The sequence below is a fragment of the Ceratotherium simum genome, unplaced genomic scaffold (assembly GCF_057802395.1).
Source record: "Ceratotherium simum simum isolate JZ-2026a unplaced genomic scaffold, ASM5780239v1 HiC_scaffold_43, whole genome shotgun sequence".
NCBI lineage: Eukaryota > Metazoa > Chordata > Mammalia > Perissodactyla > Rhinocerotidae > Ceratotherium > Ceratotherium simum.
In genome coordinates this window covers 7,215,032-7,229,560 of record NW_028261259.1, presented here as the reverse complement: position 1 = coordinate 7,229,560, position 14,529 = coordinate 7,215,032, and the positions used below count along the sequence as shown (strand labels likewise).

General features: G+C 42.3%; 1 protein-coding gene and 1 pseudogene across 12 annotated transcripts in view; both read left to right on the top strand.

Annotated features, from left to right (window-relative positions):
- Positions 1–2,731: 2,731 nt before the first annotated feature.
- On the top strand, positions 2,732–3,637 carry LOC147911504 (vomeronasal type-2 receptor 116-like; annotated as a pseudogene).
- Positions 3,638–9,197: 5,560 nt separating this feature from the next.
- The window catches only part of LOC147911499 (ral guanine nucleotide dissociation stimulator-like), a 260,781-nt gene continuing 255,449 nt past the window's right edge, over positions 9,198–14,529 (top strand). For 9 of the 12 annotated variants that reach the window (XR_015550996.1, XR_015550998.1, XR_015550995.1 and 6 more), the window contains exon 1: positions 13,408–14,449. Coding sequence is in view for 5 of the 12 variants with exons in the window: in XM_087428074.1 (XP_087284200.1) it covers positions 14,210–14,449 (240 nt within the window). In the remaining 7 variants the exon portion in view is untranslated. The other 3 variants (XR_015551001.1, XR_015550999.1, XR_015551000.1) reach the window with 2 other exon arrangements.

Here is a 14,529-nt window from a genome sequence, read left to right as displayed (position 1 = left end):
TCTGGCATGTAGTCAATTTGGATAAAGCTTCCATGTGCACATTTGGCACATGGTAATTTTGGGAATATGTTCCATATGCCCATCTAAAGAACACTAAGTCCACTAACATCAATTTCTACATGCTTGGAGGTTAACAAATACATTTGTAAACAACCCATGATTAATGAGTAAACTACAATGGAAATTAGAATGTATTTCCAATTAAAAATACAATTCATCAAATCTTATGGGGTGGAATTAAAACTATTCTTAGAGAGAAATGTATAATCCTAGATTATATATATTTATATATTATTGTGTATAATATAGAAAGGTTGAAGTTCTCAGTTCTAAGCATTCATCACAAGCTAGAAAAAAGCAGAAAACTAAACACAAAGAAAATAGAACACACAAAATGATAAATATTAGAGGAAGATTTCACAAAATAAAAGACAAACATCGAAAGGATAAATAAAACTAAATTAGATTCTAATAAATGACAAATATACTCAATAAAATCCTAGTACTAGTGTTCAAAAAAAGAGAAAAATTGCAACAAAAAATATACGAAGGCTTAAAAGGGAGTAATCTGTACAGATCATATGGAAAATTTTTAACATGAAGAAAACATAAATAACATCATGTTGATACAATGAAAATTTAGAGGAAATTCACAAATTTCCAGGCAAATAAAAGTTGCCAAACTGTCTCAAGAAACATTGAAAAATCTGAATAATGTCATATCTATTAGAGAAATTGAGACCATAATTTAAAACATTTCTACAAAATATTATTGTAGGCTATTTATTTGGTACAAAACTGATGAATCCTACCAAATATTCAAGAAAGAAATAATACACATCTACTCAAACTCTTCCAGAGAATAGGAAAAACAGAAAACTTTTTAACTCACTTTGAGAGACTAGCTTAACATTGGTACCAAAATCTAACAAATTCATTGCGGGAAAGGAAATTACAGGCCATTCTCTTTCTTTGATTAAATTCATTTATCCTAAAAAAAAAAATCAAATCAAATCAACCTTCAAAATCTAGCTATATTTTATAAGAAGGACATATCATGACCAAATTAGGTTCATGCAATGTAATTCAGCACACTTCAATGGAAGAAGTAAAAAGTTGATGTTATCTTCAGATGATATTATGGTATAAAGGTAAAGTCCATATAAATTTATGTATTAACTGAGTTTAGTTGTGGCTGAATACAAGGTTAATATACAAAGTTTTGCTTCCATCTACCACTCATAAGGCATTCAAATGTTAAATTTTAAAAAATGACATTTACAACATCTTAAAAGTATGAAGGACTTAGAAATAACTTTAATGAGAGTTTCAAAAGATTTCTGTCCATAAAGTTATAGAATGGCATTTACAAAAATAGAGGAAGACTGAAAGAAGTGGAAGGATAAACCAAGTTCATGACTGAACAGACTTAAAATTCTACAGATATGAAAACTGTCCAAATTAATCTACAGCTTCCACAAAATTGCAGTTAAAATGCTGACCTGTTCTGTGGAAATTACAATTGATAAAATTCTTATGGAAATGATAAAGGAAAAACTTAGCTAAGAAAATCTTGAAGACAAAGAATAGAGTGGGAGGACTTACTCTACCTGACATCAAGTGTGGTAGCATCACAATAGAGGAGGTTCGTCAAGAGGATAAACAAGAAAATCAACGGAACCAAATGGTAAGTTCAGATACAGACTGCTTATATAGGGACTCATGTATAGACGACTGATTTACAAGGAAACACTGAGGTGGAGTGGGAAAATGAAAGACTTTTCAATAAAGCATGTTGGGTAAATTGGCTGTCTTCATGGAGAAGACAATGACTCGCCACCCCTAACTGACACCATCCACAGAAATCATTATCAGGCAGATTGTAGTTCTAAACGTGAAAAGTTAGAGATTTTAAAGGGACTTAAAGAGGAAGGAGCAATGCCCCTGTAGAAGGAAAAAGCGTGTATTGATACCCGCAGGGATGAGTGGGCACGGAACAGTTTCAGAACCACATGAAGATTTGGGAATCTTAAAAATCAGAGCACAGGTAGTAGAGGTAGGCAAGACCAAGGTTATACAGTCTTTTTGGTCTTCCCAAGAGTTTGTGGGATTTTTTAATGGAGAATAAACATGATCCCACTTACATGTAGAACTATCACTTGTGATGCAGGACAAGGGCAGGGAACCAGAGTAGAAAGTTCTTGTGATAACATAGGAGAGAAGTGACTAAAATCTTAACAGAAGTGGTGGAAGTGAAATCAAGATGAAATGTACTGGAGATCATTTTAGGTGGTAGAAAGGGTCTCATTTTGAACCTTCCTGGGAGTGAGGTCTATGACTTGGTCATCTCTGTTTCCCTAGAATGTAGCATATTATCTACCTCATGGAAGTTTTCCAATTACTGCTTGCTCATTGAATGAATAAATCTAGGCCATAGCTTACAGGGGTATAGCTCAGAGAGACAGGGATGACTTTTGTTTTTTTTCTGAGAAAAAAGTGCTTTCATGAATATGCAAGATAAATACTGAGAAGGATAATAGCTTTGTTTACTTAACTATAAAGAAGATGGGCAGTATTAACTGGTAACGGTTCTCTGCAGAGCATTCTGTTATTTGGTGCCTGGACCAACAATGGAAGACAATTGGCTAAACTTACCCAATGCCTTCTTTGGGGGCATGAGAATAAGAGAGAGTGACTGAACCTGGGCTGAGGACACTTTGCATCTCTCCCCAGGCATGGATCAGTGTGTGAAGTGTCCAGATCATCAGAACGCCAACAGAGACCGAGATCGCTGCCTCCAAAAAGCTGTGACCTTTCTGGCTTATGAGGACCCCTTGGGGATGGCCCTGGACTGCACAGCTCTGTGCTTTTCTGTCATAACAGCTGTGGTCCTGGGTGTCTTTGTGAAGCACAAAGACACTCCCATAGTCAAGGTCAATAATTGGACTCTCAGCTACATCCTGCTCATCTCCCTCACCCTATGCTCCTTCTCTTCATTGGTCGTGCCAACACAGCCACCTGCATTCTTCAACAGATCACGTTTGGAGTTGTTTTTACTGTGGCTGTTTCCACAGTCTTGGCCAAAACTATTACTGTGGTTGTGGCCTTCCAGGTCAGCACACCAGGGAGAAGGATGTGGCAGTTGTTGGTGTCAGGGGCACCTAACTTCATCATTCACATCTGCTCCTTTATCCAGCTGAGTCTCTGTGGCATCTGGCTGGGAACCTCTCCTCCCTTCATTGACACAGATGCACACTCTGAACACGGCCACATCATCATCGTGTGCAACAAGGGCTAGGTCACTACCTTCTACTGTGTCCTGGGATGCCTGGGTTCCTTGGCCCTAGGCAGCTTCACTGTGGCTTTCCTGGCCCGGAACCTGCCTGAAACCTTTAATGAAGCCAAGTTCCTGACGTTCAGCATGCTGGTGTTCTGCAGTTTCTGGGTCACCTTCCTGCCCATCTACCACAGTACCAAGGGCAAGGTCATGGTGGCCGTGGAGGTCTGCTCCATCTTGGCCTCCAAAGTGGGTCTATTAGGCTGCATCTTTGTTCCCAAGTGGTACATTATTTTCCTAAAGCCAGAGAGAAACACATCAAAAGTGTTAAGGAATAAAACACATTCAGGGAGAAAATAATCGAAATGTAAGTTATTTTCATAGGTCACAAGAACTTGCATACACTTGAAAAATAAACTATCACATTTTTCCAGACCCAATTTAAGTACCAATTAACTTACCTTACATCTCCACTTAATTTTTTGCTTTACGTTTCTTTTGGCTTTGTACAATTTTCCTCGGGCATTCAAATGAACAAATACACCAACATTCATACTAATTCTCCTCTAAAATTAGGTGTGAGAGATTGCGCAAATGGCCACACATTAGTCCTCTCCCTCTGTCTGTTTGTTCATAGCATCCCACGTTGCCTCTGGGTAGACTTGGCCTTGTAACTTGCTTTGGCCAATGGGACATTAGCCAATGACATGAGCAAAGGCTTGAAAAACACTTGCTCATTATTGGTACTTGTCCTTCTCTGGCTGCCCTTGGCAAGCCTGAGGCCATCAATATGTGAATGAGTCTAGATAGACTGCACATCTGCATCACTCCAGGTGGCTTCAAGTCAACAATCAGGTATGTGAGTAAGGCCGACCTAGACCATCCAATCCCAGCTGAGCCACCAATAGGTCCAGATCAAAATAACTGCCCAGTTAACCCACAGAATCTTGAGAAAAAATAAACTGTTCTTATTTGAAGTCACCAAATTTTAGGATGGTTTGTTACACATCAGAAGCTAACTGATACATTATGCTACCATTTAGGTATGTCCTCTCATTATTTGTGTAATTATCACAGATTTCTATTTCTTTATCCAATATCGTAGACTGGAATATTCTTCTCTAGTTTAAGTCTCTGAAAGAAAATCAGAGACCATATCATGTTCCATTTTACTTTTTCTCCTTCCTCTTTTCAACCAGACATCTTTAAGCATATATATTAAGATTATCTTCACTAATTTTAAAATTATGGATATTCATCTATATTCCCATCCACCACTGTTATACGTGGGGGGTTTACTTTTCATTTTGGCCCTATAATCCATTTGGAATGATTTACTTGTGAATAATGTTAGTTGATGTTCCAGTGTTTTATTTTACAAATGGATATCATATAGTTTATAAAAAAAACTGCATCATTTTAAAAGTTGATTTGAAGTATATGGAATCTGAATAATGTTTGGAAAACTGATATCTTTGAAACACTGTTTTCAGTCACAAGTATAGTATATCTCTCCATTTAATCAGAGCTTTTACACGCTTTGTATCTCTTTATAATCTTCTTCATATAACTAATGTGTAGTTCCAATTATTTTAACTACTTATCTTAAAGAATTCATTGCTCTTATGAGTGGAATAATTATTTACATGTTCAAACTAATTCTTGCTCATATAACAGTATTTTTGATGTTTCATATAGGAATCTAGCTTCCTTTCACATTACTCCACTTATTTACCAGTTCTAAACTTTATAAGTTATGTCCCACTAAAATAATAGATTTTCTCTTCTTCTCTAATATTATTTACCTCTTATTCTTTTGATTCTCATTTTTTCATGACTGTGCTTTCCAGTGCCACACTGAATCACACTAGTGTTTGCCAGGAGCATTTTCTCTTCTTAAGTGTAGTGTAAACCTCAGATAATTCCCTTGTCAGGGCAGACCAGGCATCTAACAGAGAGAAAGTATAAAAGTGACGGGGAATCATTTCTAGCTGGAAATCAACAGACTTGATTCTCTTGGCTGTTTGGAGCTCGAGATCTTATGACAATGTGGGCAGCTGAGAATCAGAGGATCTCTCTCTAGTCTCAGTAATTAGTCTTGGTCAAATCTCTCAAGCTCTTTAGACCTCATCTTCTTCACCTGTAACATGAAGAGTTGGAGGAGTCTTTTTGAGTTCTGAAATCCAGTGACAACAAGATACCCTTCACCCACATGAACTTGACAAAGACCAGAGAGAGTTTTCAGTTTTCTTCCGCATCAACATTATTATCCATATCACCACTTAAAGACATATCAAATGTCTACTTTTGCATGACACTGATAAAACAGGTTCCATACCAAATCGCTGTTCATTGGGATAACAAATCTATAGTTAATTGTTTAGAGGTAAGTATACAGATGGGCCCTGCTGGAACCTGCAATCAATGGGCCAAAAAGCTTGCTTTATTTTACAGTGTGGCTGTGGAAACATTCCCTAATACACCAGAATTCTTCTGTACTTAGAAAGTATGAAATAAATGGGAGCCTTGAATCCATGGTTACGAGCTAATAAGGATATGATTTTTAAAATTTTGTTAATGATGCCATTTGCCTGCTATGGGGCTGTTCTCTGGTAAGTAAAGAGCAGATGTATTCAAGGCCACTTTCATTCCTTTAATAAATATTTACTCAGCGCCTACCCCTTGTTGCAAGATAGCAGTGATCTACCCTAATAGCATTTATATTCTAGTAGGTTGACACAGACCATAAATAAAAAGAGAATCTTGAGGTGATCAATAAAGTTACATATACGTCAACCTTTTTTCATTCTGGACTATTTTTCACCCTTTACCTTCTTTGACTGTTTCCCATAACTCTAAGCATGGACTTGAAAACCCAGAAAGCATTGGTCCCAAGTTTCTTCTCTCAATACTCCTGTTTCAAAGCTGTTGTGTTTATCATCTGAGAGTATGTCTCTTTAAGACTAAGTTCCTATGAATCAGCATTATTTCATCACTTTCTTGAGATGACGGATGATATTATGAAGGGAAAACAAAGTATCATATTGAATTTATACTCCAAATGATGTGTCCACTCTAATTGTTTTATATAATGTGGTTTGATTTGGGGCAAGTCAGTAACTCCTTCAGAGACAGTGGTAATAATACCCTGAAAAGCATTCTATAGACATTAAATGAAACAAATTACGAGAAACTGCTTTGTAAATTGCAAAGCAATCTATTTAAGCTTATTTTTTCTACCAATATTTTCATTTATCCAATCCTTTTTGACTCTACACAACCTGCCTAGACTGAGTTTTATCATTTATTCAACAATAATAATTGGTCAAAATGGTTGACTATTAGAAATTTCATATGGTTCAACTTAATTAATAGGCCATCAAAATATTTAATTTAGTTATAATTACAGTTAAATTTTTCATGTTGCCTTACCATGTGCCAGGCACATTCTAGGCATCTGACATGTATTCACTCATTTAATCCTCACATCAAAGCTATGGCGACAAAATTATTAACCCCTATTGTATGGATGAGGAATATTAGAGGTTATATAATTGTCCAAGGTCACACAGCTGGTACCCAAGCAGTCCACCTCCAAAATCTCATTTAGAGATCCACTAGAGGTCGTGGCGCCTACATTGTAAAAGGATCACCCTGGTATCTCTTTGGCCAATAGACCAGAGGGGACTAAGCAAGAAAGCACATGGCTACTCAAATGATCCAGGCAAGCAATTCTGAATACAGGATTTCCTTCCTTTTTAAAGCTGAATAATATTCCATTGTATAGATGCCCCAGATTTTCTTCATCCTTTCACCCACGGATTCACAATTAGGTAGTTTCCATCTCTTGGCTATTGTGAATAATATTGTCGTGCATTTTCTCAAACGATTTCCTGGCAGTTAGGGAATTTGAAAAAATTCTTCTTATACACATTAGTTACTGTAATGAACTACCTTTCTAAATGTCTAAAGTTTAAATATTTGTCATTCTACAGAAATACCTTGCCTAATCATGATTTGTGTTGTTATCAGTTCATGAATGATCTAAGATTTTTGTACAAAAATTTGTTATAATGGCTTTTTTTTTCATGTATTCAGGAACCTGGCATAATATGGGTATTCCTTGATTCTTGATTTTTAATAGAGTTTTCTAGTAAGCCTTTAGGATAGGAAGTATCTTCCTAGATGTGAGGCAGAGAGCAGAAAAATAATAAAAATGATATTTATATTTAATTATATCAAAAGGATATAAAACTGTCGCTTTGCTAAATTGTTTATACACACCATTTGCTTATTTGTAAGAATGGCACATATCATTTTATTAATGAAAAGAAAATTCAATAAACAATTTTAACATAAAACAAGATCTATTGAGAACTTATATGAAAATTTTAGCAATATGCTGTCACCAATTTCCTCATCTGCAAAGTGGAGATAGATAATACCATCTTCCTTATGGGTTGCTGTGAAAATACTCAAGAGTAATGTACGTAAAATGCTTATCACCATGTCGGTGGGAAAGGGATGCCCCATTCATTTTTCCACTGGGATGATGACAGCTTTTTTTACGCTTGAAGTCTGTAGTTTTCAAAATATGTTCTACTGTTGTAAAGTGAATCCTTTTTACAAACTCTTTGTAGAGTTAGATGATCCCTTTGGAATACAAATTCAGGCTCCCGTGTGTGTGTGTCTATACGCACATCTCTCAAATAATACTTCAAGCCTTATAATGAAAAGCTACCTTCCTCACTCTTGACTCTGGTTCCAAAAACAACTTCTTTAATTTTCTGGTTGAAAATCTATATTTCTAAATTAGCTACTCATACAGCATTTTCATTTTTCAGCTTTTGACTATTTATACTTTCTTTCTTCTCTGAAACAATCAGCATGAAGAGTTCTTACATATGTTAAAAACATAATTCCCCTTGCCCAATATAACTATTTAATGAATTAGGATAAATTAAAATTCAATGTCTACTGTTTTATAAGTGTTTACCATTTTATAGCATATGAATCTTATCCAGAGATGTGCTACGTCAGATATTATGAATACATTTTCTTTCTCACTTTTTCCTTTGACCTTTTAAATGGGAAAATTCTCTTGTTTCTTTGTTGTCTTCCTCTGGATTCATCACTGGTTCATCTCCTTCCACCGGAAATTTAAATCTCTTTCCAGTAACTTCTGACGCATGAGACAATTCATGGGCTTTAGGTTTTGCTTGGGGACATCCCTCTTGGGCTTCAACATATACACAGGCCCACATATACACAGTATGTCTGGAAGGATAGAGGAGAAAAGGATGTTTATCTCTGTGCAAAAGGACTGGGAGACAGTGGTAGAGTGAGAATATTTTACTGACTTTGCACCACTCTTTGAAGTTTTCCTATACATGTATCTACGACGTAGTGGCCTCCCTCCCCCCAGATTTTTAAAATTAAAATAGCGTTATATCCTTATCTACTGGCTTGGGACAGCAAGTTGTAGAGAAAGGTGAATATATGATCCAATTTTTTAACGAAATTAAGAAAAGTAAACCCGCACAAAAAATTTATAATTTTAAATATGGGCACATCATTCTATGAGTCTGTGTAAAGGTTGGGAAAGGAATGAAGAAAAGCTGTTCAACATCGAGCTACCTGTACAGTCTAGGGGTCCAGGGAAAGCCGCGCCTCCAGCCCTGCCCCTGGAGCTCATTTCCTCCCACTGTGAAGTCGGCCTGACTTATTCCAGCCCCACCCCCGCCTCTTCCCGCCCCTGGAACTGGTCTCCGCCCACAACGTTCGCGCCTGGCTCCGCCCACAGCCTGGTCCACGCCCACACCCTTGTCCCCACCCACAGCCCCGCCACTAGAGCTGGTTTCCACCCACAGCCCCGCCCCTAGACCTGGTCCCTGTCCCTGGTGCGGACCCAGCCCGCGACCCGTCCTCTAACTCACTCTAGAAACTAGACACCTCCCCCAAGGCTGGGGTGCGTGGCCCCGCCCCGCCCCGCACGCCGCCTCAACCCGGAGCCCCCAAACGTCCGTCCTCCTCGAACTTCCGTCCTCCCCGAACGCCCGCCCGAGACCAGAAGCGGAAGCGCGGGCGGCGCCGTGGATGGAGCAGGGGGGCTTCGCGGTGTGTTCCGTCTTCTAGGCGCGGATCGGATTCTCGTGGACGTTCGGTCTCAGGGGTGGGGTGCGGTGAGCGGCGGGCGGTCCCGGCTCGGGTAGGGGTCCAGGGAGGGGCCCGGGCTGCAGGCAGCCCCGTCAGGGCCCGGCGTCCCTCCGTCCCCCTAGAGCCCCGTTTCCCCCGTGCTGTTCGCTCAGGGCCCCTGAGGCTGCTGTTCCTCCCGGCTCCGGGAGCCGCCGTCCCCTCCTCAGAGTCCCCGTCACCGTCCTCTGTGTGATTTTGTCCCCAGGGGGCTTATCCGAGTCTTCAGGCGGTGTTTGGTTTGTTACAAATGGGGGCGCTCCTGGCGTCTAGAGGGGGAGGCAGGAATGCTGCTTAGCATCCTCCAGGGCCCAGGACGGCCCAACAGAGAATTATCCCCAAATGTCAGTGGTGCCAAGGTTGAGAGACCTGCTCCAGGGCCTGAAAATCTCCTGAGCCCTGAATGAAGTGTGGAAATTGTTGACAAGTGAGCGAGTCACTAACAGGGTCCCTAAATGACAAGCTTGTTTAAAGGGTCCAGAGTCACCAAAAAGTCTCTGTCCAGCCAAGTGAGTTGAGCAACTCAAGTGCATACAGCACGAAGCTGCTTTCTCCCATCTTGGGGAGCAGGTGGCTGGATAGGAATTGGGAAAATCCAGTCACAGCCTACAGTTACAGTTAAATCAGAAAATACAAAAAAAGAAGAGTGAATGGGGTGGTCTTTCCATCCAACACCCTATAAAAGGCCTCAAAAGCTTGTTTGCGCTTTTTTTTCCCCCCTCAGACACGAAAAGCATCCGTGGAGCTCAAGTTTGAGGTGAAACCAGTCTCAGGGTCCACCTGTCCTCGCTGATCCATGGATTTCTGTGTGACCAGGTGAGTACCCTGTGAACCTGGTACCAAGAGGTTCCGGCAGCCTCCGCTGTGCAGAAGACCTGCCAGTGGGGTTTCCTGGGCTCAGGTTGTCACCACATGGACTCACTGAGAGTGAGGGTATCTTGAGAAAAATTATTGATGTTTGATGGATTATATTCAAGGGAAAGATGGTAAACTGTGTGTGGTTCTGTGTGGTAAATATTTCAGTAAGTACAGTTATATGCAAATAAGAACATAGGAAACAAACGTAAATAACTGCAAATGTGGATTATAGTAGAAAATATAGATTTACTTGCATTGTATAATAGGCAAAAGTCAGGATTTATATATATTATAAATACAGAAATGTTTTGCGTGTGTATGTAGTATTAGAAGACATCCCATTAAATATTAGCAGGGATACTCAGCAACATTCCTGTGACCCATTCAATTTGACTTCTAAAGTCCTATAAATCCTCCACAAAAATGTGAAATAGAGGAGCATTCAGGAAAAAAGATGATTTGAACTTCTTTGACTTAATAAAAAATTTAAAAGTGAGTTTGCCAGTAGCCAGATTTATTTTGAGCATTTTTTTCTTTATGACATTTCAAATCATTTAGAGGAATACTAAGCAACACTGTAGATTGAAAGGAAGGGCACTAGTCTCCAAAAAGACTGTCCTCACCACCTTGCCTTCTAAAGGGAATTAACTTTGTTTCTTGAAACTTTTCTAAAATAACGGTCTGGTGATTCACGTTGCAGAGAATCTTGTTAAGTAATTTTGTATTTAGTTGTTGGCTTCTACTAATTGTGTGTGTGCCTTTTTCATTCTAACTTTCTTGTGACATTCTTGAGGGGAATGTGTGCTTGTCATGCAATAGATAGTCTCTGAGTGTATAATTTATGGTGACCAACCATCCTCGTTTATTCAGGACAGAGGGGTTTTCCAGGACACAGGACGTTTAGTGTTCAAACCAGGCTGTCCTAGACAAACCGGGATGGTTCCTCATCTCATGAGCCAGGTCCTGGGCCACATGCGTGGGGACCTGGAGAACCAGAGAGACCTTGTCCCACCTCTATGGAATTTATATTGTATTTGGGAATTTGGATTTTAGACAGTTAATGATGAGAGTGATGTGGAAGTTTGTCACAAGCAGAATCAACCTGAGGGGCCAGGGAAGTCCTCTTGAGAAGGACTGATATTTAGCTTGAGAGCTAGAGTTGGGACTAGATTTAGCTAGTTGGAGGGTTAGACTGGATGAGGGTGTGTGAGTGTGTTCAAGAGAGCATTTCAGGCAGAGGGACCCGCGTGAGGACACCCCTGAAGCAAAGAGCCTGGTGTGTCCATGAACTGAGAAGAGGGATGGCTGAGCCGAGTCAACACAGGGGGAGGGGTGTGAGCCACACCGGCGAGGGGAAAACAGGCTGGACCAGATCAGGGGTGACTTGGGACTCTGTTCTAAGACCAGTGGGAAGACTCCGGAGAGATGCGAGTAGAAGGATGATGTAATTAGCGTTTTGGTCCAAGCACCGGGGTTAAAATGGACTTCATGGTTAAGAATGAAGACTTAAGAGGCATGATGGGAGGTGCTGGGAATAAGATTAGGAATAAGATGATTGTTCCCTAGGCCTGGGTGATGGCTGTGGAGTAGGAAAGAAGTAGAAAGAAAAGACCTTGGAGTGTAGAACCGAGAGAACGTAACGGTACTTTCTTGCCTGCATGTGTCAGATGGCACAGGGCACTGACTGTGCTCCTTGCTGCTGTCCGTGCAGACCTGCAGGTGTCCCCTCGCCCAGGTCTGTGTGTTCACCCCTCTTTGCCACTCACATGCCCCCCTCCACATCCTAAAGGAAGTCAGGCCTTACTTGTGAGGGGGTTGTCTCACACGGGAGACACCTAGGAGAGCCCCTCCAGACATCAGAGCAGCCCCTTCAGCATCTCCCTCAGCCTCCTCCCTTCCCCTCTCTCGCCTTCCACACCCAGAAGGACCCCTGCTCAGTATTCCACATCCCCATGTTCTTACTCCCCCAGGCTTGAGAAGGGTGGGGCAGCCACTGGGGTGGACATCATCTGCACCTTCCACTCTGACCCACGCAGGTCCGGGGCTGGACAGAGAGTGACTCTACTGGGAGTTGAGCCATGAGACCCAGGGCTTCTACCACCTGGGTTCCTTCACCCTGGACGGGGACAGCCTCTACGTCAGTGGTGAGGGGCTGTGCTACAGCCATGCTGTCTCTCCCAGTCGGAGTTCTGTGTTGCCTCCTTTGCTCTAAAGTGAGCTGTGATCCATCTCTCTATCCTCCCGGTCTGGGTTCAGTCTTGTCATCACTGTGTGATCACTGGGTCCAGCCACCTTCCATCTCGTTGCCTCCCCCCTGAACACCCCTCCCCTCTTCCCCTCTGCTTTCCCCTCTGCTTTTCCCATAAAGGTCCCTACATCCTCCCTCTCCTTAATCCTTTATGATCACCCCAACTCTTGCTCAGCTCCTCTCGTCTTCTCTCCACAGGTTACACCTATGGAGCCGTGGCCCCAACTACAAACAGTGAGTATTCCTGGCCCTGATCTCCTGGGTCCCGTCCACATTTGGGATTGAGGAGCACATGTTCTCCTACACCTGTTGTCCTTGGTGAGGGAAGGACCTGGAAGGGCCCTAATTCATCCCTTCTCTCCCGCCTGGGTTCTGGTGGAGAGTCCCAGCCCAGGGTAAGAAAGCCTTAGACAGAGACATGTTTTCCACCACATTCTGACCCCATGTGATTTTCACTTTAATTCTGCTTAAGCGCCGCCCTTGGTCCTCCTTTTCCAGGTATCCCATCCATCTGTCCAGTTTTCTGCCCATCCATCTGTCTCTCCTCCGAGTTCAGTCTCTCTTGTTCACCTATCTCTCTCTCTTGGGCTGCGCTCATCCACAGGCTTGCTCATCTCTCTACTCACACAGTCACCCGTCCCCTCACTCTCATTTATGCTTCATCTGTGAATGGTGGTCCTGGGACAGGCACTGCTGGAGCCCGGGTGAGCCTGGGGGCTCCTCCCACTCTATCCCTCCCTGAAGACAGCCATCGCCACAGCTCCCGAGTCAGCCACCATATCCATTCATACTTGATCATCACCTGTGCCAGCAGAAGCCACCACAGGTATCTGGGGGCCCCTTTTCCTTCCCAAGAGAAGCTCTCCGGCCCGACTCCTTCACCAGCCAGTTGTGATCCAGGAGCTGGGAAACCAGGGTGTGAAATTCTGGTTTTAGGGCAATCATTATGATCACAAAGATTATACCAACGATTTAGTCTAAGGCCAGCCCTCAGAGAGCCCCTAGACTTGTGAAATTAACACACCATTATAATACAATGTGGGATGTTTCGGGGAGAGACACCTGGCATAATTTGGAGGGGAAGAGCTTGCTAGATAAAGTTTCACCAGAATGGAGTCTTTAAGAACGTGTAGGAGGGACCCTGGCAAATAGAGGATGAAGGGTTTTCCTGGCAGAGTGGATTCCATGAGCAAAGGCTCCAGACAGAAACAACATGCCATAAGGGGAGAATTGAAACGAATTTGGGTTGCGTGAAGCATGAAGTTTAACCTGCAGTAGATGGATAAAATGAGAATGAAAGGTCAGCAGGAGCCAGATTGAGTAGAGTCTTGAGTGCCAGGTCAAGAAGGTTGAACTAAACACTGAAGGCCATAGGGAGCCATGGGTGGTACTAGAGCAGTGGTGGCCTTAGTGAGGTATTCATTTCAGAAAGATTCTTCTAGTGGTCCATGTAGAACATCCTTTAGATAGAGCATCCAGTGAGCCTGCTGGGGTGTTGGTCAGGGTGAAGGAAGTTAAGACCTGAGCTGGGACAGGGATGGAGTGTATGTGAGGGCCAGTGTGCAACTGGAACTGGTGTTACTGGGAGGAAGGAGGAGCTGAGCAGATATGCTGGTTCTGACTTGGGTGACCACATGGGTGGGTGGTGGTGCCACTGGGACAGAAGACGACAGATCTTAATGAGTGCAGGACTCTGGTCTGGTCTCAGGCCAGCTCTCAGTGATGGCCATGACTCTCCCTCTCATATTGCAGCTTTGGGGCACAACCTGAAGACCCTCACAGTCAACGTCACCATCTACACCCTCCGGTATTCATCAGACAGGAGCAACAGCTCAGCCACGTTCAATTCCACTGAGAGGGTCCTGCAGAGCCTGGTGAGACCCTGGTCCCAGCAGCTCCTGCTGGGTTAAATCCCACCCAGCCCCTCCCCCAACTCCTGTCCCTCCTGCTCCTC